Source organism: Miscanthus floridulus, chromosome 13, assembly GCF_019320115.1.
Source record: "Miscanthus floridulus cultivar M001 chromosome 13, ASM1932011v1, whole genome shotgun sequence".
Taxonomy (NCBI): Eukaryota; Viridiplantae; Streptophyta; class Magnoliopsida; order Poales; family Poaceae; genus Miscanthus; species Miscanthus floridulus.
The window spans coordinates 74,969,985-74,991,354 of record NC_089592.1 but is presented as its reverse complement, the minus strand read 5'-3'; the positions used below and the strand labels follow the sequence as shown (position 1 = coordinate 74,991,354).

Genomic DNA, 21,370 nt, shown 5'->3' with positions numbered 1-21,370 from the left:
TACATTTAGGCAATGAAAGTGATGACGACATTCCCGATCATGATGATTATATCGACACACATGATAGTGATGGTGAGACTTATGATCCAACCAATCCCGATCATGATGATTATTTCTAATACTTGTATGAGCCATACTAATTTATTTATTATTTGTCATATCTTTCTAAGTATGTTTTGCTTATCTGTGCTGATTGGTTTACTCTTTTTAATTATAGGTGATTGAATAATGGTGGGCGATACGAGGAAGATCACGACGCTTTATGGAAAGATCAGAGCTTCAGGGTCAGCTTTAGGGAGGGGTCGAGGCAAGGGTGGAGGGAAGGGTAAAGGGGCGAGGCCCCCGCCGCCTGTAGCTCCCTCATCGTCGTCTGAGGAGGTACCTTCTGCCCACGCCTCTGGTGACAAGGAGGTACCTTCCGCGCACGCCTCTGGTGACAAGGAGGAGGTATAGGAGGAGCAGGAGCAGGTGGAGGAGGCAGTGGGTTCCCAGGTCTAGTTACGAGGTCCCTCGACCCTCCTGAGGTGACTGATACCTCTTGAGAGGTGCCCGATGATTCGACCCTTTAGGAAAAAGTAAGTAACTTTAGATGTTCTCAATAATTTTTTGTTTGATATGTTGAAAATTACAATGGAAACTAATAATTTATCTTAATCACTTGGGCAGGGGTTGAATTAAGGTCAGTGGGGGTGATCACAATCGCAAGGTCAACGACATCCTTGGCCTTTTGTACAGGCTACACTTCCCTGGCTTAGTGCAGTTCCGCGAAGAGCTACAGCCGGCCTACACGTGGGACCACTACGTCATCGCCCTCGACGCCGCTGATCGTGACGGCTGGGTATTCCCCAACAACGCGGAGCGGGTGAAGGGCGAGCTGTGGGTAAGTATTCCTCGCACTACATTGCTCAATACATCACATTCACTGGACATTCGTGAAGTAATGACTGTATACATCGCGTCTATTTGCAGGACTTCTACAGATGCCAGGAGGGGTACGAGGCCAAGGCGGCCTCCATCTCTGAAGAAGCCGCCGAGAAGCTCGTGAAGGACATGCACTACGAGGCGCGCATCCAGACCATCATCGACTACTATGCTCAACACAGAGGGATGAAGGTTAAAAAAGAAGAGGCAAGAATAATGAATCTGACCCGGGAATAATTCTTACAGGTAAATATAGAACATTAATACTTACTTTTTATGAGATTAATTACGCTTAATTTCATTTTTTCATATGTGATACACTTGATTACGTAGGTGCCTCCGTACTGGTGCGCCCAACATACCCAGTGCTGGGAATACATGGTGGACAAGTGGTTGGAGCCTAGGTAGGTGGAGACGCACACCGCTTGCCGGGACCGGCGTTTGCTGATGCCACGTGCATCACACCATCAAGGCAGCCTGAGCCTTGACGAATATAGGGAAAAATGGGTACGCGAATTCATTTCTTTATTCTAACACTTAATTCTGCATAATTTCTAATCATTTTGCATTTTTGCCACAGTCGTCGTCACATGATGGCCACCCTTGCTCCCAGTTCTAGGCATGGGTTCTGTCCAAAAAGGGCAAGGCGACGGCAAACATCGACTTCAACCCAGAGAACCCACCCGAGGCGTACAACGATCCCAGCATCCACAGCCGCGTCAGTGAGTACACAGCGATGGCAAGGCAGGTTCATAGGCCACAGTTCGATCCGAGCACCCAGGATCTTAATGGAGAAATCATGATGAGGGTGGGAGGAGGTAAGAAGCATGGCCGATACTGGATTGGCGATAGTACAATCGACACGGCCTCTACTCCCACTCTCTCCCAGATCCGACCAAGGAGCACGAGCTCGAGCTCGAGCCCAGCGATACGCCCACGACCAACCGCTACACAGTTCCAGATGGAGGCTCTCCATGTTATTTTTGTTTTATTCATCGTTCGTTGATTGTTACGTACTTTAGCTTTGCATTGTAACATTGGGATGAAATGTTATAGGCCCGGGTGGAAGCAAAAACGAAGCAACAAGAGGAGATGGAGGCAAGGATGGAGGAGATGATTCAGCAGAGGGTGGCGGCCAAGCGGCAAAACATGGAGGAAGAACAACGGCGAACGATGCAGAGGATAGAGGAAGAAAATCAGTTGAGGATGGACCAAATATTCCAATACATGCAGAATTTTACATCGAGTATGGGTCAAGCTTTGCCACCGCCACCGGTGTTATTCCCTCCACCTCAACCACCCACAACTACTCCTGTGAGTCACTTGACACCTTATACTGCAGATTGAATACTTTGACTTAGAGAACTTTAGATGGTAGCTCAAAATGACTTAGAGAACTTTAGAGTACAAAGGCAACCAGTGAGATAGAGACAGAGAATATGCAAGGTTAAGGGGGTGTTTGGTTCTATGGACTAAATTTTAGTCTATGTCACATCGGACGTTCGGATGCTATTTAGGAGAACTAAATATGAGTTAATTATAAAACTAATTACATAGATGGAGACTAATTTACGAGACGAATTTATTAAGCCTAATTAATTCGCCATTAACACATATTTACTGTAGCACCACATTGTCGAATCATGGACTAATTAGGCTTAAAAAATTCGTTTCGCAAATTAGCCATAATCTGTGCAATTAGTTATTTTTTCGTCTATATTTAATACTTTATATGTGTCTAAACATCCGATGAGACAGGGACTAAAATTTTCCTATAGCAACCAAACACCCTCTAAGATAAGCATTTCGTGTTAAAGGGCAAAGGGCGTGGTGGTGGCTAGTGCAACTACAAAGCAGCGTCATCGCTTGCGCCGTTGCCGAGTTTGTCGCCTTCGCTGCTGCCGAGTACGTGGCCTGCGTCCGTGATTAGCTCGTCTGCACTAGATTTAGTGTTTGGGTTCCAGATCCTAGTGTAGTACTCCTGTTGGTGCTTCTGAAATCTTGTTTAGTATTGGAATTTTCGTCCATACAAGATCCTAGTGCTTTACTCTTGTTGGTAGTTCTGGATCTAGTGTAGTACTGTTGTTCAGTTCTTCCCAATTTCTTTCATGCCACTGAGTCTGAGCTTTTAAAGTATTCACTTCTGAATGTTCGACCGCCAAGGTGCAGCTGTACTCTTCTGGTAGGCAGCTTTTGCCACTCTTTTTTAGTGTGTTGTTTCCTAAATTACTTCTCTTTGTTGCTCTTTTCATTACAATTTCAGTTTGAGCTGCATCTAGTGAGAGCTCAACCTGAATTGCCTTTTTTTTCTCCAGGAATGCCGATCAGTTTGTAATATGAAATTGCTATGTAGGGCCTTGTTTAGATTGTCCTCAAAATTTCAAGTTTTTTCACTCTCTCTCCATTACATCAATTTTTGGACGCATTCATGGAGCATTAAATGTAGGTAAAAAAAATAACTAATTGCACAGTTTGGTTGTAAATCACGAGACGAATCTTTTGAGCCTAGTTAGTCCATGATCGAAAAAGTTTGTCAAATACAAACGAAACGTGCTACAGTGTCCAGATTGTAAAAATTTGCAATCTAAACAAGGCCTAGGCCTTGTTTAGATTGCAAGTTTTTTCACTCTCTCTCCATCACATCAAATCTTTGGACATATGCATGGAGTATTCAATGTAGATAAAAAAATAACTAATTACACAGTTTAATTGTAAATTACGAGACGAATCTTTTGAGCCTAGTTAGGCCATAATTGGACAATAATTGTCAAATACAAACGAAAGTGCTACAGTGCTAAATATTGATTCCTGACCTCAATCTAAACAAGGCCGTAGTGCTTGAGTGAATGCTATCATTTTTAAGTGTGAAAACCATCCATTTTCCACGAGATGACTTAGAGAACTTTAGAGTACATAGGCAATGCAGTATTATTTGACTGGTTTCTGAAATTCAGATGATAGATGAGTTCTGTGCATCAATCAACAATTTGCCATATTAAATCCAAATGTAATCTCTGTTGCAATTTCAGACTGCTTGTCTCAGATATGCACCTGGCCACATCCATCATCAGTTAGCTGTGATAGCTCTGTACAAATGTTAGGAGCAGACTTTCATTTAAAAAAATGTTATGAGCTGACTGTTAGTTTCTGTAGCCTGCCACAAGCCCAGAATTTTATAATAGTAATAACACAGACTTCAATAGCCTGCTCGCTGCTACTGCGCATGGCCTGCACTCCCATTGGCATGGCCCTGTCAGCTCCAGCTTCTAACTCTGAGCCCTCCACTGCATGGCTTAAACTAATACTAATAGGTAAGATATACTAACTAAACATGCATGGGTCGGATTGCAATGAGTTTTTTATTAGTACTATATATACTTACGTGCAAGTTTTTTTTTCAAGACACTAGTTATACTTTCTAATTGCAGTGAGTTTTTTATATTATGCAAAATCAATTAGCGGCATCAAATAATCAGTCTCAAAACCCGAATTTATCGCAGTGGTTCCAAGAGCCTCCGTAGTGATTGTATTTGCTATTTGTGGCTTATTGTGACTTAGTTGTGACTTGTGATGATAGGTTTATTGTGAATTGTGATAATGGTTTATTGTGAATTGTGATGATGATTTATGGTGCCTGTGACATATAATTATGCCTGTGATGATGCTTTATTGTGAATTGTGATGGTTTATTGTAAATTGAAAGGGGTCCGTTATACGTGACAGATTTATAAAAAGGGGGGTGTCTTAGGCCACTTTGCCGAGTGTAACACTCAGCAAAGAGAGGAGTTGCCGAGTGTCAAGGCAAAACACTCGGCGAAGAGGTCATTTTCTGTTATTCTGGGAACCTTCTTTGCCGAGTGTTTTTGGTTTTGCTGAGTGTATTATAATGGACACTCGGCAAAGTGACAATAAAATCTGGTCGTTGCGCGCTTGTTTACCGAGTGTTCTAGGCTTGACACTTGGCAAAGTTGAGAACTTTGCCGAGTGTTTTCGGCTTGACACTCGGTAAACTTGAAAAACTTTGCCGAGTGTTTTTTCCAGTCGTGCACTCGGCAAAATCGACGTCACCGTGCCATCCCGTTAACATTTTTTTGCCGAAAGTTTATTTTTGACGAGTGTTTACTGACACTCGGCAAACTAGTTGCCGAGTGCGCGATAAAAAACACTCGGCAAACTACTGTTTGCCGATAAATCAATGCTGAGTGTTACACTCGACAAAGCATTTACCGAGTGTTTTTGAGCCTCTGAGTGCCGCTGGCACTCGGCAAAGCTACTATTTCCCAGTAGTGCTAGAATATAGTAACCAGATCTTAGACATGTGAGACATGCAAAAACAAGCAGCAAGATTATAGAGACATGTTTTATTTCATCATCTGATGATGTCCTGGTTTGTGAACACCATACGTGATGACGTCATCCAAACGTTTTCAAATTTTTACCACCGCATATGCATGTGATATCACGACATCTCGCCAAGTTTCATGATTTTCGGGATTCGTTTGAATTTTATAGAATTAAATAACCACTCGCACGCAAGTTCGCGACATTGCCCCATGAGCACGTTGATCGAAATTTGGAGACAGTTCCTAGATTTAGCATAAAGTGACACTAACAAATAAGAATAACATTTTTGGAATGGATCAAAACTATTATTCGATGCACCTGCTAGTTCAAACCTATATTTTCCTGAAAAATTGCAAGAAAACGAAATAAAGTGAAGAAATATAGCAAACAGCAATGAAATTGTGCCAAATTTGAACATGTTGTTCATGGTACAAATACAAATCTAAGAAAAAAAGTTGGTGGCAAAAAACAAAAAAAAAATTATTTTGCCGAGTGCCAAGGTTTGGCACTCGGCAAAGTGAATATTTTGTCGAGTGCTAGCCCTAGGCACTCGGCAAAGCCAGGACAGGATTTTTTTTAATTTTTTATTTCGTCGAGTGCCAGATCGGGGGCACTCGGCAAAATACTTTCTTTGCCGAGTGCCCCGGATCTGGCACTCGGCAAAGAGGTTTGAAATATAAAAAAAACCGGACACAACACACACCACGCACACACCAGACACGCACACACACGCGCGCCATAGCCGCCCCGCCGCCGCCGCCGCAGCCGCCGCGCCGCAGCCGCTGGCTCCCCGCGCGCCCGCCCCGCCGGCTCCCCGGCCCGCGCGCTCGCGCGCCTCGGCCCTGCGCCCGCCGCGCCCACGCGCCGCTGGCCCCACGCCCGCTGCACCCGTGCGCCCGCTGTAGGAAGGAGGAGGTAGGAGGAAGAGGAGGAAGGAAAGCAGGAAGGAGAAGAAGGGGAGGAGGAAGAAGAAGAAAGAGAAGGGAGGAGAGAAGGAGAAGGGGAGAAGAGGAGAAGAAAGGTGCCTGCCTCGGTTCGTCGACTCTCACTGCCGTAGCGGTCGTCCCCGTTGTCGTCGCTGGCCCTCGGTCTTCGCATTCTCACTGGCAAGGTATGCCCTAATGTTAGTATTAGTTAGTAAGTAGTAGTGTTAGTAGTAGTAGTTAATTAGTAGTGTTAGTATTAGTTAGTAAGTCGTAGTGACAGTAGTAGTTGTAGTTGTTGTTCATAGTTTTAGTGTTAGTAGTAGTTATTGTTGTATGTATGTGGTTGATGGTCTTCGTGCCTATGTTTGGTATACATGTGGTTGTTGGCCTTCGTGCCAATGTTTTCTGTAGGTTTTGGGAACCTCTCCATGTAGGGGAGGTGCTGCCGAAATTTTTCAATGGAGTCTAACCATTTGCCTTTTCTTTGCAGGACGAGGACCTGTTGGGAGGCACTCGGTGACCCCGATCGTCTTCATTGGCGTTGCGGTTCTGCCTACACCGCGTCGCCTCGCCACTGCAGCGACTCGCCACCGCCCCACTAGTCTGACCTCACCGACACCCTAGTCGCATGATGGCCAGGAATGCAACGAGTTCATGGTGTACGCCATGGCACACAAGGGCAAGGCGACAGCCCCGGGACACCGTCTATAACCCGGAGGATGGGCCCAAGGCATACAGCAACACGAGTGTCCACAGCAAGCTCACCGACTACGCCTCGGCGGCCCACGAGCGGCATGGGGAGGACTTCGACCCCGCCACCCAGCCCCTTGATATCGACCTCGTGATGAGGTTCGGAGGAGGGAAGCAGCACTGGCCGGTACTGGATGGCCTCCAACATGGTCGACTCGACCTCTGTGCCCAACCTCGTCCAGATCCGAGCACAGAGCACGAGCTCCTCCGTCCCCATTCGACCTCGGTAGGCGAGCACACTGCAGCAGATGGCGGCACTCCAGGTTAGTTCTATTTCATTCGCCGTTCATTACTTTTACACATGTACCTTACATTTGCATTGTTTAAACGTTGGTGATTGAATATTGCAGGCCACTGTGGAGAGGATGGAGGCCGAGAGGGAGGCCGAGAGGGTCGAGAGGGAGAGGGAGAGGGCCCAGAGGGAGGCCGAGAGGGCCGAGTGGGAGGTCCTGAGGGCCCAGAGGGCGGCCGAGGCGCAGAGGATGCAGGACATGTTCTCATTCATGTCGAGCCTCGACACCACTCTCCCGGGTGTGGTGGTGCCCCAGTCGTTGCTCGCTCCAGTTGTGCCTCCTACTCCTCTGGCTCTAGGCACTCCGGTGAGTATATATATATGGTTGATCAAGTCCTTTAGCTTGTGTAGATACTAATGAATTCAATTCTCCTTTGTGCAATAGTCGTCGGGTTCGAACCCTGACTCCTTCGCCTCAGCACACACACACCGACTCGGATAGGTCCACCACCGCACGGAGGTGCCCCTTCAGGCTCCCATTGGGATCAGTGGCAGTAGGTGGTGCCCCTTCATGTTTCATTGACTTTTCTTGATCTAGGACTTGTGTTGGATGAAGACTTCTTAGATGTTGTCATGGATTTGCACATTGGATGTGCGTGTGATGGATTATGCAGGAGGATGTGCTTGTGATGGATGTTGGATGTGCTTGTGATGTATTATGGATTATGTATGCGTTTTGTGTGATGCTAAATGCCTGTGTGTTGTCTCATGTATTATATATGAGTTTTGCGTGTTTGCTTTCGAAGGAAAGCAACAAACAAAAAAAATTGTAAATTTTCCCAGCTTTGTCGAGTGCCAACACTCGACAAAGAAGTCTTTGCCGAGTGCCAGGGGTGTGGCACTCGGTAGAGCTGGGAAAAAATGCTTGCAAAAACAACCACTTCCCCAGTTTTGCCGAGTGCCACAGCCTGTCACTCGGCAAAGAGGTCAATTTTGCCGAGGGCCACAGCCTGGCACTCGACAAAGAGGTCAATTTTGCCGAGTGCCAGATGGTACCACTCGGCAAAGACTATTTTTAAAAAGATTTTTTTTAAAAAAAATTATTTCTTTGCCGAGTGCTCAGCCCTGGCTCTCGGCAAACATTCAAATTTTGCCGAGTGTCCGGCACTCGGCAAAGCCGGCGTCAAATGTTGACGGTAGTTATTTTTTTGCCGAGTGCGGGTTTGGCCCCGGCAAAGACTTTGCCGAGTGTCGATTTTTGGCACTCGGCAAAGAAATTTTTGCCGACAAAATTTTTGCCGAGAGACCTTTGCCGAGTGCGGCACTCGGCAAAACCTTTGCCGAGTGCTTGGTTGGCTTTGCCGAGTGCCCAGCACTCGGCAAAGAGGACGTCTACAGTTGTGGCGCGCTGTATAAGAATTTGGCCTCTGCCTCCCTCGCGTCGCGTTGGCAGGAGCACTTGGCAACGCAAGCGTCACGCATAATCATGGTCACAATATACATCTAAACAAACTCTTAAACTGTTCTAGGACGACAAATCTACTCACTTTTTTCAAATTGTAAGATGTTTGGGTTTCTAGATACATAATTTTAGCTATCTAGAAAAGTTAAAATGTGTCTTCCAATTTTAAAGGGGTGGTAGTATACTACTACATTAACCAAATTAAAGCTTTGTGCTGGTTGTCAACACTACACTTGGCAAGCAAGCGTCACGCATCACCTTGAAAGGGTGGCCTACCGACCGACCTTTTTTTTTCGGCCTTGCGGCGGGTGATCGATTACTGAAGCACCCATCATACTATGGGCCGACCATGCGCTGCATTGATCTATCGATCACCGAGTCCTCGTGTCAGCAAAAGTCTCGCTGCACTGTGCACTGGAACTGGGCAGCAATCGTGGATTCGCCACACTTTTTTAATTCCTCGCTGTACATGCGCCGGCCGTACGGACGTTGGTGCATGTGCGTCGCGCACGGAGCACCACTGCACCACGTTCTAGTTGGGCCATGTGCTGCCGGTGCCACGACGAGCTGCCTAATTTTTTTACTATTTGACCATTTATTCTAACTAAATTTACGTTTGGTCCTTTAAAAGACTTAAACTCATCTTTAGATCTTGAGGTCGGCGCTATGAGTTCTAACGTCGAGGTAACACGTCTCGGTGCCTGGACCACAACAGAAAATCTTAGATGACGTTAACATGTCCGATATCTCGATGCTAGGATACATGACACCGAACTCTCGACGCCACATGTCTTGACGCCGACCTGACACGCGCCTGTGTGTGGTACGGAGCGGCGTGTAGGCGTGTCCGCGGATGGCACTCGACGTTGGAGCTGTGGCGAGCCCCGCGGACGCGACGCACCATCACACACACCCATGCATCATGCTGATGCAGCTATAGCAGGGCAGCATGCAGGCCTGCCTGGGAGGCTGGGAAGGGGCTTGCGGTTGCAGGGAGGGAGGAGGGGCCGAGGGGCAATAGAAAAACTGCAGCTGCAATTGCATTGCATGCACTGCCCTCAAAAGTGGATCCCTCCCCTACCTCCCTCTGGACTCTAGCAGCCTGTTCGGGAGACCGTATCGTATCGTAGATTATTTACTGCTGACTGGTTTGGTGTGAGAGAAAAATACTGTTCTTGGCTGGAAATTTACGATCGTTTACGAGCAAGCGAACAGGCTGTGGATAGATGCATGGTCATAACTCTCCTCGTTTCCTACTACAAGGCTATGTTTAGTTCACGAATTTTGAGAATTTGGCTATGGTAGCATTTTCGTTTTTATTTGGCAATTAGTGTTCAATCATGAACTAATTAGGCTCAAAACGTTCGTCTCGCAATTTCCAACCAAACTGTGCAATTAGTTATTTTTCGTCTACATTTAATGCTCTATACACGTATCGCAAGATTCGATGTGATGACTACTATAACACTTTTTAGAAAACTTTTTGAGAACTGAACGACCACCAAGTCTCCACTGCTCCTTGCTGTACTAGCTCTCGCTCAGAGAGAGAGAGAGGGAGAGAGGTCTGGTGTGTTGCTGTTCCATGGAAGTCACGGGGCTGCCTTGAAAGTTGCAAGCAGCAAGGCAGCAATCTCTCGTTGTTTACAACCACACAGACACAGGCAGCTAGCTAGAGGCCAGCCCAGACCTCAGAGGCCCAGACCCAGAGAGAGAGAGAGTAGCTATAGGCATGTGTGTATCGTTTTCGCTTCTCGAGAAATATTTATTATTTTTACTTTCTGAAAAATAACTTTAATAAAAATATATATTAAAAAATATAAAAATTTATAGTACTATAATTAGTATCGTTGAAAAAATCTTTAAATCTAGTTTTTTAATAAATTTATTTAAAGATATAAATATCGCACGTATTATCTCCTGTGCTGACAGGGCTCTTTCTCGAAATTCACATGCCTTATACTCCTGTACTGGTACCGCTACGGAATTCAGATGGAGGGAGTATAAAAAAAGATCATTAAAATTCACACGCCAAGCCTTACCGCGTTTTTGCTCCTATTTACCATGAAGTACTGATATCGTTGATTTGGTCTCAGTCTCGGTTAGTTGGTTTGGTCTTCGGTCAATTATGTCTAAGCCTATTTGCTAGCATTTTTTCTAAATGACAATTATTTAAGATGTTAAAAAGTTAAAAGCGTCATCTATTCTAAGACGGACGGAGCATGTTTTCCTATATACTAGTAGTTCGCAATATGCATAATACCATTGTACCTTCTTCTAGAATCCTTTGATGGCTATAATACAAGCACACGATCTCACTACAGTTGCCTCCCGCTCTCACGGAGTACCGCCGTCCCTCCCACCAAAAGAGTCAATTTTTTTTCTTCTTAAAAAGTCAACTAGTACTCCTACTTGTCACATCGGTAGGCAGGCCTTCTTCTTAAAAAGTCAACTAGTACTCCTACTTGTCACATCGGTAGGCAGGCCTATACAAGTACTCGTAGAACTAGTACTCCATGTTGTTCCTGCGGGCTGCTTACCCCGCGAACGGCGAACCCAGCCAGCTTCGTCGCGGCCGACATAAATAAAGAGCCCTACCAGCCGTCGGCGTCCGCTAGGCTCGCCACAGCCCCAACCTCAAGTCCCATCCGCGGACATGCCTACACGCCGCTCCACACCGCACATAACCGCAGCAAGCGCGTGTCAGGTCGACGTTAAGATATGTGGCGTCGCGGTCGGCGCTAAGTATCTTAACGCCGAGGTTTTAGACACCTCAACGGCACCTAGAATTTCTTGTTGTGCATGGTTAGGCACCTCGACATCAAGATCTGTGGTGTTGAGACGTGTTACCTCGACGTCAGGACTTATGGCGCCGACCCTCAGGGTCAAAGATGAGTTTAAGTCTCTTAAAGGTCCAAACGTAAATTTTGTTCAAATAAAAGGTCAAATAGTAAAAAATGCTGCGACCCGAGCCCGAGGGATTTAAAGCAGGCCGCGTGCCAGTTCGTTCGGCCTTTAGCATTTTCTGTTAGGCCAAATGGATGTACGGCCCATTGCAAAAGTGAGGAAGGATATCCTCCGCCAAAACAAACGCAACAGTGGGCTGCTTTACTCCTGTCCTATGGGCTCTATCTGCATCCAAACCATGCAGCTGCAAACTGAATCACTCAAAATATCTTCGCTGCTTTATGATCACAGGTCACGGCCTACACCCTACGCAACCATCTTTCCGAGTTTGGATCTGCTGTGGCGCTTAACTGATACCCCTCCGCTCGTCTTCCTCTCTTTGCCTCCATTTGGTGCCCAAGAGAGTCAAAATGTCAAATCAGTGAGTTTCATGAGTGTTGTCTGCTTTTTAAATATTGCCTATATCTTTTGGAGCCTAAGGTACTCAAGTGACCAAGCTAAGAAACGGAGCTTCACTCGCAATTTTCAGAATCTCATACATACTAGTATATATCAACATCTGTATTGACTGTATATATAAAAGAGCCTAGCATGGAAGTAGAGAAACAACAATTTTTTTTAAAGAAAGTAGAGAAACAACATTACACAAAACTATAATAAGCATCTAAGCACAACACATACGTATTATATATCTCGTACGTACTATATATATCATCATCGTCATTTTGGATGCATGGGAAATTTGGAACTTGGAAGCATATATAGGAATGGGTGCGTGTTTGAGGGAGCATGACCTGCTTGCGTTCAAATGGTTCTACGAATAGTGGCTGGTGAAGGTATTTTGTGGTGCTGTGCCGATTGTTGCCTTGGTCACTTCGGTTGGATGCTTAAACTGATGTCAGGTCGTACAATCTGTCAGTTAAGGAATGTTACCCAGCTGGGGTTCTAAGAAGATAAATGGTTAGCTAGGGAACCAATCTCTTGAAACAAGCAACGGTTTCAGAGGTGTTTAGCATGATACCTCTAAATGTCTACCTCAGAGTTAGAATGGCATTAATAGGGAATAATCTACTATAATGGAATAATTTGGTTGCACGCCTTCAGCTACACGATGGAAAATTTAATATAACATCGCCTTTCAATAAAGGACAGTTCTTTCACAGTTTGGTCAATGTATGCATACCTAAGTAACAGTGACATCAAAGTCTCACAAGAAGTTCAAAAGATGAAACTTCCCTTGACGCCCTGTTCGCTTGAACGCTTATCAGCCATGGTGTAATATTTTTCTTTCATAATAAATCAGCTTCAGCCGGCTTATTAAGTCGTAGAAACCATCAACCGAATAGCGGTCTACTTGTAGAAGATAATTTCTACTTTTAGAAACCATCAACCTCCTTAAATCTATGTGGTTTATTTCTCAAAACAGAAGACAATTTAGCTAGAACGAATTGACATGGGTCTACTTACTATTGTTTCTATAGTAATATGTATACTATTCAACATCTCTTCTTTTAATGTTGTTATGCTAAATTTCTTTGGAGTACGAGCTGTGTTTGCTGTCACTCCACCTTTGAATGTGGAGAATTTACTTGGTGGTTAGTGTAAGTAGGAAGGGAATGAAAATGATTTTTTGTTACTAACAGGGGCAACAACTTTCCGTTGGTCTATATAGTTCTCAAGATCGCCCTGTTCGCTTGGCTTATAATCCGTACTTTTTCAGCGAACGAACAATATTTTCCTCTCACAGTAAATCAGCCAACAGTGTTTTCAGTCATGGCTTATCAGCTAAGCGAACAGGGCAAGATGTCGTGTTTAATAAATGCCAATAAAAAATCTTATTACAGGTCCCTATTCTTTGGGACACATCGGCTCCATTTTAGGAGTCAATTGCAATATAGTGATGCCGCTAAGTTATTCATCGTCCATGCGTGCTCTACATTAGAGTAAGTGGTTATCGGTGTTTTGAGTTGCCACCAACAACTAAATTTCTAATATTGCGCATCTGGTCCGGATGAATGTGCTAAGAGGACACGAGGTTTATACTGGTTCAGGCAGAATGTCCCTACGTTCAGTTTATTGCTGCTGCTCGTGTTACTAGCACTGAAAGTTCGTAGTAGGGGTTACAAACGGTCAAGAGAGGGATATGTCCCAAGTCTCTGGAGAGAGGAGCGAACGGGTGCCGAGAGCTCGGTCGCCTCTCGGGTGTGTGCTTGTGTGTTCTAATCGGTTCAGGATTCGAGTCCGAATCGGTGTGATGTGTTGCGATGTGATCGATTCGAGTCTCCTGGACTCGAGAGTCGAGTTCAGTCGAGTTGAGTACCCTTCATGGTACGCCCTGCTTTCCCTTTTATAGGCCAAGGAAAAACACGAGTTACAGTCGAGGGAAAAGGGGAGAACGAGAAGGAGAAGAGGTCCTCCAGGATTGCTGGGTACTTCTTTTTCTTCACGCGGGTTCCGCCGACCCTGTAGACGTCAACAGGGACAGCTCCACGCCGTGGCCCTGTCCGTCACTGGCGCCATGTGCAGGCGTCGTCTCCCGGTCGTGGCGCTCCACTTCGTCCTGACGGACGTCGTGGTGAACTGACGCGCCTGTTAGTGCTTGTACGAGGGTTAGGCATAACAGCACCGGTACGCCCGATGTTGTTCCTGATGTGAATCCCTAGGTATGGCCCGTCACGGCCACAGATTACATCAGGGCATGCCGGTCACCTCCCTGGTGTCAGAGCTTTCACCCAGGCCCATTCTCTAGGACCTAGAGTGGTTGGCGTCAGTATGGGTCTCCGTCGGGCGAGGCAGAGCCCCCAGCCTCGGGGTCGGGCAAGGCGAAGTCCTGCCCCAAAGGTGGGGCGAGGCGAAGTGTAGACCCGAGGGTCGGGCGAGGCGGAGCCCGCGGAGCGCAGACCAAGGGTTGGGTGAGGCGGAGCGCAAATCCAAGGGTCGATGAGGCGGAGACCGCAGCCTCGGGGTCAGGTGAGGCGGAGTCCTCCCCTAGAGGTCGGCGCGAGGCGGAGCGTAGGTCCAAGGGTCGGGCGAGGCGGAGCCCTCCCCCATAGGGCGAGCAAGGCGGAGCGTAGGCCCAAGGGTCGGGCCAGGCGGAGCCCACAGCCTCAGGGTCGGGCGAGGCGGAGCCCTCCCCCAGAGGGCGGGCGAGGACGGAGCGCAGACCCAAGGGTCATGCAAGGCGGAGCCCGCGACCTCATTGTCGGGCAAGGCGGAGTCCTCTCCCAGAGGCCAGGGTGAGACGGAACGCAGACCCAAGGGTCGGGCGAGGCGGAGCGCAGACCCAAAGGTCGGGCGAGGCGGAGTCCTCCTCCAGAGGCCGGGCGAGGCGGAACCAGCCCTCAGAGGTCGGGCGAGGCGGAGCTTGTGCACCTAGGGGCGGTTGGAGCTGTAGTCGCACTCTTGACTGCTCGAACGTATCAATGTTGATGGTTATTAGCTCCTCCTTTTCGGGTACCCTAGTATTGGTCCCCGACAGTGGCACTGGTGGCTTTTTTGCTTCTCATAAATGATCTTTCGGTTTTGCGACTACTTCGTGAACTTTCAATTATTTGGTCGTGCGAACATCTGAGTGTGCAAATGTGGTGTAATAAGTGTATCCTGGTTCCTTTGTTTTAAGGATCGATGAAGCTGAATTCTTTTCATAATATAAGAAAACATATGTTACCGAAACCATATATGGTTCAATTGCTTTTCTTGTTCCAAAAATACATCTGCTACAGAAATGATCGGTGAAGGGCACCAATTGGTAAAACCAATACGTGGTTTTGAATTGGCATAGTACAATACGTAACAACACAGTAAAACACTAACAATTTTGCTGGCAAATAAAATCTCGAAAACGATAGTAGAAGTGTTTTTCCTCAAAAAAAAACCGTAACCATGCACGCATGCATGGCCCAACCAACTTCAGACGCTCCGTAGAATATCCAGTAGCCGCCACCGTCCTTGTGTCTTGTGTGGATCCGCGCGCTCCTCCATCCGGCACACGACACGAACACCAGCCGCCGGCTTCCACGGGTCCACCACAACGCGCTCGTGTTGCGTTGCGTTGGCCCTGCAGCAGCACGCCGCCGTCCACCGAGCCCCTCGCTTAGCCGACACGCGGGTCCCACAGGCCGCCAGCCGGGCCCCACCTGGCAGAGGGGCTAACAGGTCGGTTCCGTTTGCCTAGCAGCACATATAGAAACCTCCAGCCTCGATCGTTCTCGTGTCTTCCACGGCGCCATTTTGTTCAAATCTAGAAAAATCAAAACTCAAAGCATTCCAGCCTTCTCCTCCCGTAACCGGAAGCGATGGAGGTGGAGACCACCAGGCCGCCGCCGCCGGCTTCCGCGCCGTTCATGCCGTCGTCGTTGGCGTCTGCCTCGGGGCCAGCGGGCGGTGGGGAGGAGTTAACGGAGGACGATCTCGCGGCGGCGGACCAGCTGGTGCAGCTCAGCGTCAGCGGCGGCGGCGGGGAGGACCAGTGCTGTTCGTCGTCGGCCCGGTCGGTGAACAACGCCGAGAACGAGGATGACGACGAGGAGGAGAGCGCCGCGGGCCGGGGGAAGCGCTACCGGCTGGTGTCGGAGCTCTACGCCGCCACCAGGCAGGTGAAGGCGGCCGGCGCCGGCGGTGGTGGTGGCAGCAGGAGGCGGAAGGGCAGGGACAGGGTGGGGAATTGAGAGCTGGACATCGATCTGGAGGCCGGATGGAGCCGACATGAATGCAGTGCCGAATGTCCTGTTTACTTCCTGAAAATACTATTACTATTTTACTGTAAGAGAAAAAACTTATAAGGCAAGCAAACGGAACGCAAGTTTCGAGCCAACATGGTCTGGGTTGGGCTTCTTGAGCCCGGTGTAAATATTTCCTTTCTTTTTTGTTTCTGTATAAAACAGTATTGGGCGAGTGCTTGTCTCGTTTAGCCCTTGTTTAGTTCGCGAAATTTGGATTTTAAGGTTACTGTAGCACCTTCGTTTTTATTTGGTAAATAGTATCCAAACATTAACTAATTAGGCTTAAAACGTTCGTCTCGTAATTTCTCACCAAACTATACAATTAGTTTTTCTTTTCGTCTACATTTAATGCTCCATGCACGGACCGCAAATATTCGATGTGACAGGTACTGTAGCAACTTTTTAGATTTTGGGATCCAACTAAACAAAGGCTTACTGAAGTTTTGAGATCGAAATCTGAACTTCTACAAGTGTTCGATTCAAATAATCTAACCTTCAAGGCTTCAACTGCAATTTTTTTGTTTCCGCTGTGTGCGCAGGCTTACTTCTTTCTGAATTAGTACTGTTATTACCGGTAATTAACGCGTGATGGCTTCTGGAACCTTCTACACGTATGGGTCGCTGCTTGTCTAGCCTAGCTAGGGCTGACCTAAAATTCAAATTTTGGCACTATGTAAAAAGAAGATTTTCCGTCACATCAAACTTGCAGTATATGCATGTAGTACTAAATGTTTATCAAATCAAAAACTAATTGCACAGTTTAGTTGTACTTTACGAGACGAACATTTTAAACCTAATTAGTCAATGTTTGGATAATTATTACCAAATAAAAACGAAAAGCTACTGTACCTATGGTACCTCCATAAAATCCGGCGGCGCCGAATTGGGACCAACTAAACGTGGCCTAGGATGAAGAGTACAGCATGGCCGTTGAGCTTGCTAGAAATAGATGACACGCTCGGCAAACGATCGACTAAGCTTCGTTTGCAAGCAATGGTGCATGCATGTACGTATACGCGTCGATCTGGTGCTCCTACCAACAAGAAGGCAGCAACACGCAAAAGGACTTAAGATCGGTCTGCATGCCATCTTTTTTCTTTCCGAAACACGGTATAGACGACTAACACATACTCCATTCATCAATGGGCGGCGGCTTTTTGTTTCCGGCGTGTAGCGAGCGAACGGCATGACCTCAACTTGCTTCAGGCCACTACGCAAACATCGCGCAGCCGTCGGTCCGCCCAAGGCCACCACCTCCACGGGCGTTTGCGTGCTCGTCGGGTAGGATTTCTTGTCGAGCTCGAACTACTGTGGCGAGATGGAGGAAAGGAAATAGAGGGGAGGGAGAGGAGAGGGTGAGGCGCGCACCACAAGAAAGGCGCGAGGTAGGAGCTAAAGCCCTGCGACAGGTTGTTGTTAGCTAGTCACCGGCGCTATTGCAACATGTGGAACACCCGATCTACTTTTAAAATATCTAGATAAAATATTTGCAACATACGTCTGAAGACAGATGAAACTTGTGTCTGAAACACTTGCAAAAAACACATGAAACACTTGAAAACCTTTGCAACACGTACGCAACATCGAGATAAAACATTTGCAACACATGCGTAAAACATATGCAACGTCCAGATAAACACACTTGCAACATACGTCGAAAAAACAAAAGAAACATTGGGGACAGACGTTTGCAAGATAAGTGTACAACCATTGCAACATATACAACATCCCGATCTACTTTTGCAACATCCATATGAAACCCTTGCAACATACATCTAAAACAAATAAAATACTCAAAACATACGCTTGAACACATGCTTTTCAGTGCAATGTCGCCTTACTGCTTGGACGAATGGAGCTCGTCCTTGTGGAGCTCGATGCCGACGCAGGAGCTTGATGCCACGGAGTGCTCGGAGGTCATCGGTGCAGAGCTCGCAGGTGGCATGAACCTAGGTAGTGGCCATGGCTGGCGGATGGAGCGCAACCGAGACTGGTGGCGTGAGTCCGAATGACGGGCAGGCAGCATGGGTGGGGCCACGTCGGCGAGTGGCACAGGCAGAGTCCGTCCCACGAGCGGGGGCGCCACTGGCGAGCGGAGTCCGTCCCGCGATGGCGGGTGGCGCGGGCGAGCAGAGTCATCCCGAGAGTGGGGGCGCACAGTGTAGAAGCGGGCATGCGGCGCGGCTGGGTCCATGAATGAGTGCATGAGGATGGGTCCGTGAATAAGTGGACGAGGCTCGTCTAGACGAGATTGAAAGTGCACTTACCCCCTATGTGGGTTTTGGTATATTGATGACATCCAAATTAGTTACTAATGAGATCTTGATGATATATATTACAGCTTTAGTCCCTTGAAAGTTTCAAAGAGTTGATTTAAGATGAAATGGTATCCCTCAATTCTTCAAGTGCAAAAGGCGAACGAACCCAAAGCACGCTTCAAGCATTTTTTATTTTGTTTTAGGTTTAGGTATGTCGTACTATAATGAGGAATGCGAGTTTAGGTGGTCTAAGGAAGATAGAGTGCTCAAGCATAAAAATAAAATCAAAAGAGAGACACAAAATCACCTCACGGACATTTAGATATAGTTCTTGGACTTTTGGTAGTCGGAAGTCCCGGCGTGAGCCAGGAGTTCCGGCCGTCGGAAGTTTCGACATTTGGTGCTGGAAGTTCCGACACTTGAGGACTTAGCCATCAGCCCGCCTGTGCTCGCTCGCCCGTCGAAAGTCCCGGCGGGAGTCAGAAGTTCTGGGTGCCAGTAGTTCTGGCTCCTGTTAGAAGTCCTAATGCCTTGGGACTTAGCTCCCTGGCTTGGCTCTAGGTCGGGAGTTCCGACGTGAGTCAGAAGTCCCGACTGTCAGAAGTTTCGGCGCTCCTCCGGAAGTTCTAGATCCAGTTGTTTTGATCACCTTTGATTGTGCCTTGAACTGTGTTTTACAGAAGGGCCAAAAGTTCAGACAATATATGTCTGGAACTTCCGACCCAGATCTGAATGGTTGGATTTCACTATGAGTATAAATAGCTCTCCTCTCTTCTAACCATAGAACCATTCATTCATTGCTCACCGACCTTCGTCCAAAATAGCTCTCAAGCATTCAAGGCACCCCTCTCTTCTCCCCTTGGCTCCAATCTTTGATTCATTCCCCTAGGGTTTTGAGTGAAAGGAGAGTGGATTGAGTGAGACAATCACTTTGGCAAGCTTGAGCACTTGATTTCTTTGTCAAGTTGGTTGGATTTGCGTCTATTACTCTTGGATTCTTGAAACCCTAGCTGGATAGTCGTCGCCCAAGAGATTCCATCTTGTGGAAGAGCCTTGGAAAGTTTGTATTACCCTTGATTTCCTAGTGAAAAGCTCAAGTAACCTTTGTGGTTGCTTTGAGAGAGGCAAGGAGGTGGAAGAGACTTCGACCTTGGTGATCACCTCAACAACAAGGACGTAGGAGCTCCTTTGTGGGGTTGTCGAACCTCGGGATAAATCCTTGTGTCCCGCGTGCTTGTTGTTGTTGTGATTTGTTCTATCATATTTGTTCTTATTAGTTTGTCTTCCTCTCCGACTCTTCTATTAGGGTTTGGAATCAATCTATGGAGTGGTGTCCTTCCGGCGTCAAAGGAGCAACCCCAACACTTCAGCTTACCACTAGGGAGTGGGGTTGTAAGATATCTTTCACTCAAGTTCATTTTAGCACTTGTAGTGAATTTCACGTAGGTGCCGAAACTCCTGGCTATTTGCGTCGAAACTTCCAGCTGCGGGAAGTTCTGGCCCAAACAGTCGGAACTTCCGACTGTCACTGATATTTGACTTTGAGTTTACGTAGAAATTTTTAGATATGCCTATCCACCCCCCCTCTCTAGGCATTGTTTAGATCTTTTCAATTGGTATCGGAGCAAGGTCTTCTTTTAGCGCTTCATCGCGTGAGAAGAAATAATGTCGGAGATTGACAAGATGCAAGCCGATGCCACTGAGATGGTCAAGAAGATAGCTAAGAGTTGATGGATACTCAAGTCAAGTTCTTTCAAGATGAAATGAAAAAGATGCAAGATAAGATGAGCAAGATGAAGGAAGAATTGAGCAAGAAGGTTGATGATGCAATAAGTGACAACAATGATGCAACAAGTGGCAAAAATGAAGCAAACAAAGATGCTGCTAGTGATATTGGAGCCGATGAGCATGCTTATGGAAAGGAAATATATTGAGCATGAACTTCGACTATGGACAACTCATCAAAGGTTCACCTCTACATACCCCTTCCATCAACATTGGCAAGCCACCTAACTTTGATGGAACGAGATACAACAATTGGTCCTACAAGATGAAGATGCATCACATTGCCGTAAGACTTTGAGAAGTTATGGATGTTGGTGTGATGATTCCTACAGATGAAGATAAAGAGTTAACTCCAGAAAAAGTGCACAATTTCCATCAAAATGCACAAGCCATAGCTTTGCTTGTGTCAAGCTTAAGTCCGGATGAGTTTAGAAAGGTAAATGGAATGGAAAGTGCAAAGCAAATTTGGGATACTTTGAAAGTGTCATTTGAAGAAGATAAGTGTGTGAGAAAAGGCAACACTGAGTTGCTTCATGGTGAATTGGAAAGATTTGTGTTCTTGCAAAATGAAACTACACAATTCATGTTTGATAGGCTTATGGCATTGGTCAACCATATAAGAGCTTTTGGAAGCACCGAATGGGATGACAACAAGGATGCTAGAAAGATGTTGTGAACCTATAGAGCCAAGAACAATATGCTAGCATCCATGATCATGAGATGACACCTCAAGAAGTTCTTTCAAAGCTCAAGCATCATGAGTGTCTAGATGAAGATGTAATCATTGCTCACAATCAAAATCCTAATGCAATGAGATACAACAAGAATGTAGCCCTAAAGGCAACTCAAGCTCATGAAGGCAAATCCTCTAGTCAAGAGAAGAAGAAAATGAAGGATGATTCCTCAAGTGAAGAAGAAGAGTCCGATGAAGAAGTTGCACTCATCATTAGAAACTTTAGAAAGTTTATAAAGAAGAAGAGCAACCGGAAGACTTACGGTGATGGGAAGAGAAGGAACAAGAAGAGGTTTTGCTATGGTTATGGCCAAACCGGACACTTCATAGCCGA

General features: G+C 46.7%; 1 protein-coding gene across 1 annotated transcript; it reads left to right on the top strand.

Annotated features, from left to right (window-relative positions):
- Positions 1-15,733: 15,733 nt before the first annotated feature.
- On the top strand, positions 15,734-16,444 carry LOC136502204 (uncharacterized). The gene has a single exon (XM_066497669.1). The coding sequence runs from the start codon at positions 15,835-15,837 to the stop codon at positions 16,204-16,206; it is 372 nt and encodes a 123-aa protein (XP_066353766.1). The 5' UTR covers positions 15,734-15,834; the 3' UTR covers positions 16,207-16,444.
- The last annotated feature ends 4,926 nt before the right edge of the window (positions 16,445-21,370 follow it).

Excerpts from the sequence above, each read along its gene's own strand:
- LOC136502204 (XM_066497669.1), top strand. The coding sequence starts at position 15,835 with ATGGAGGTGGAGACCACCAGGCCGCCGCCGCCGGCTTCCGCGCCGTTC.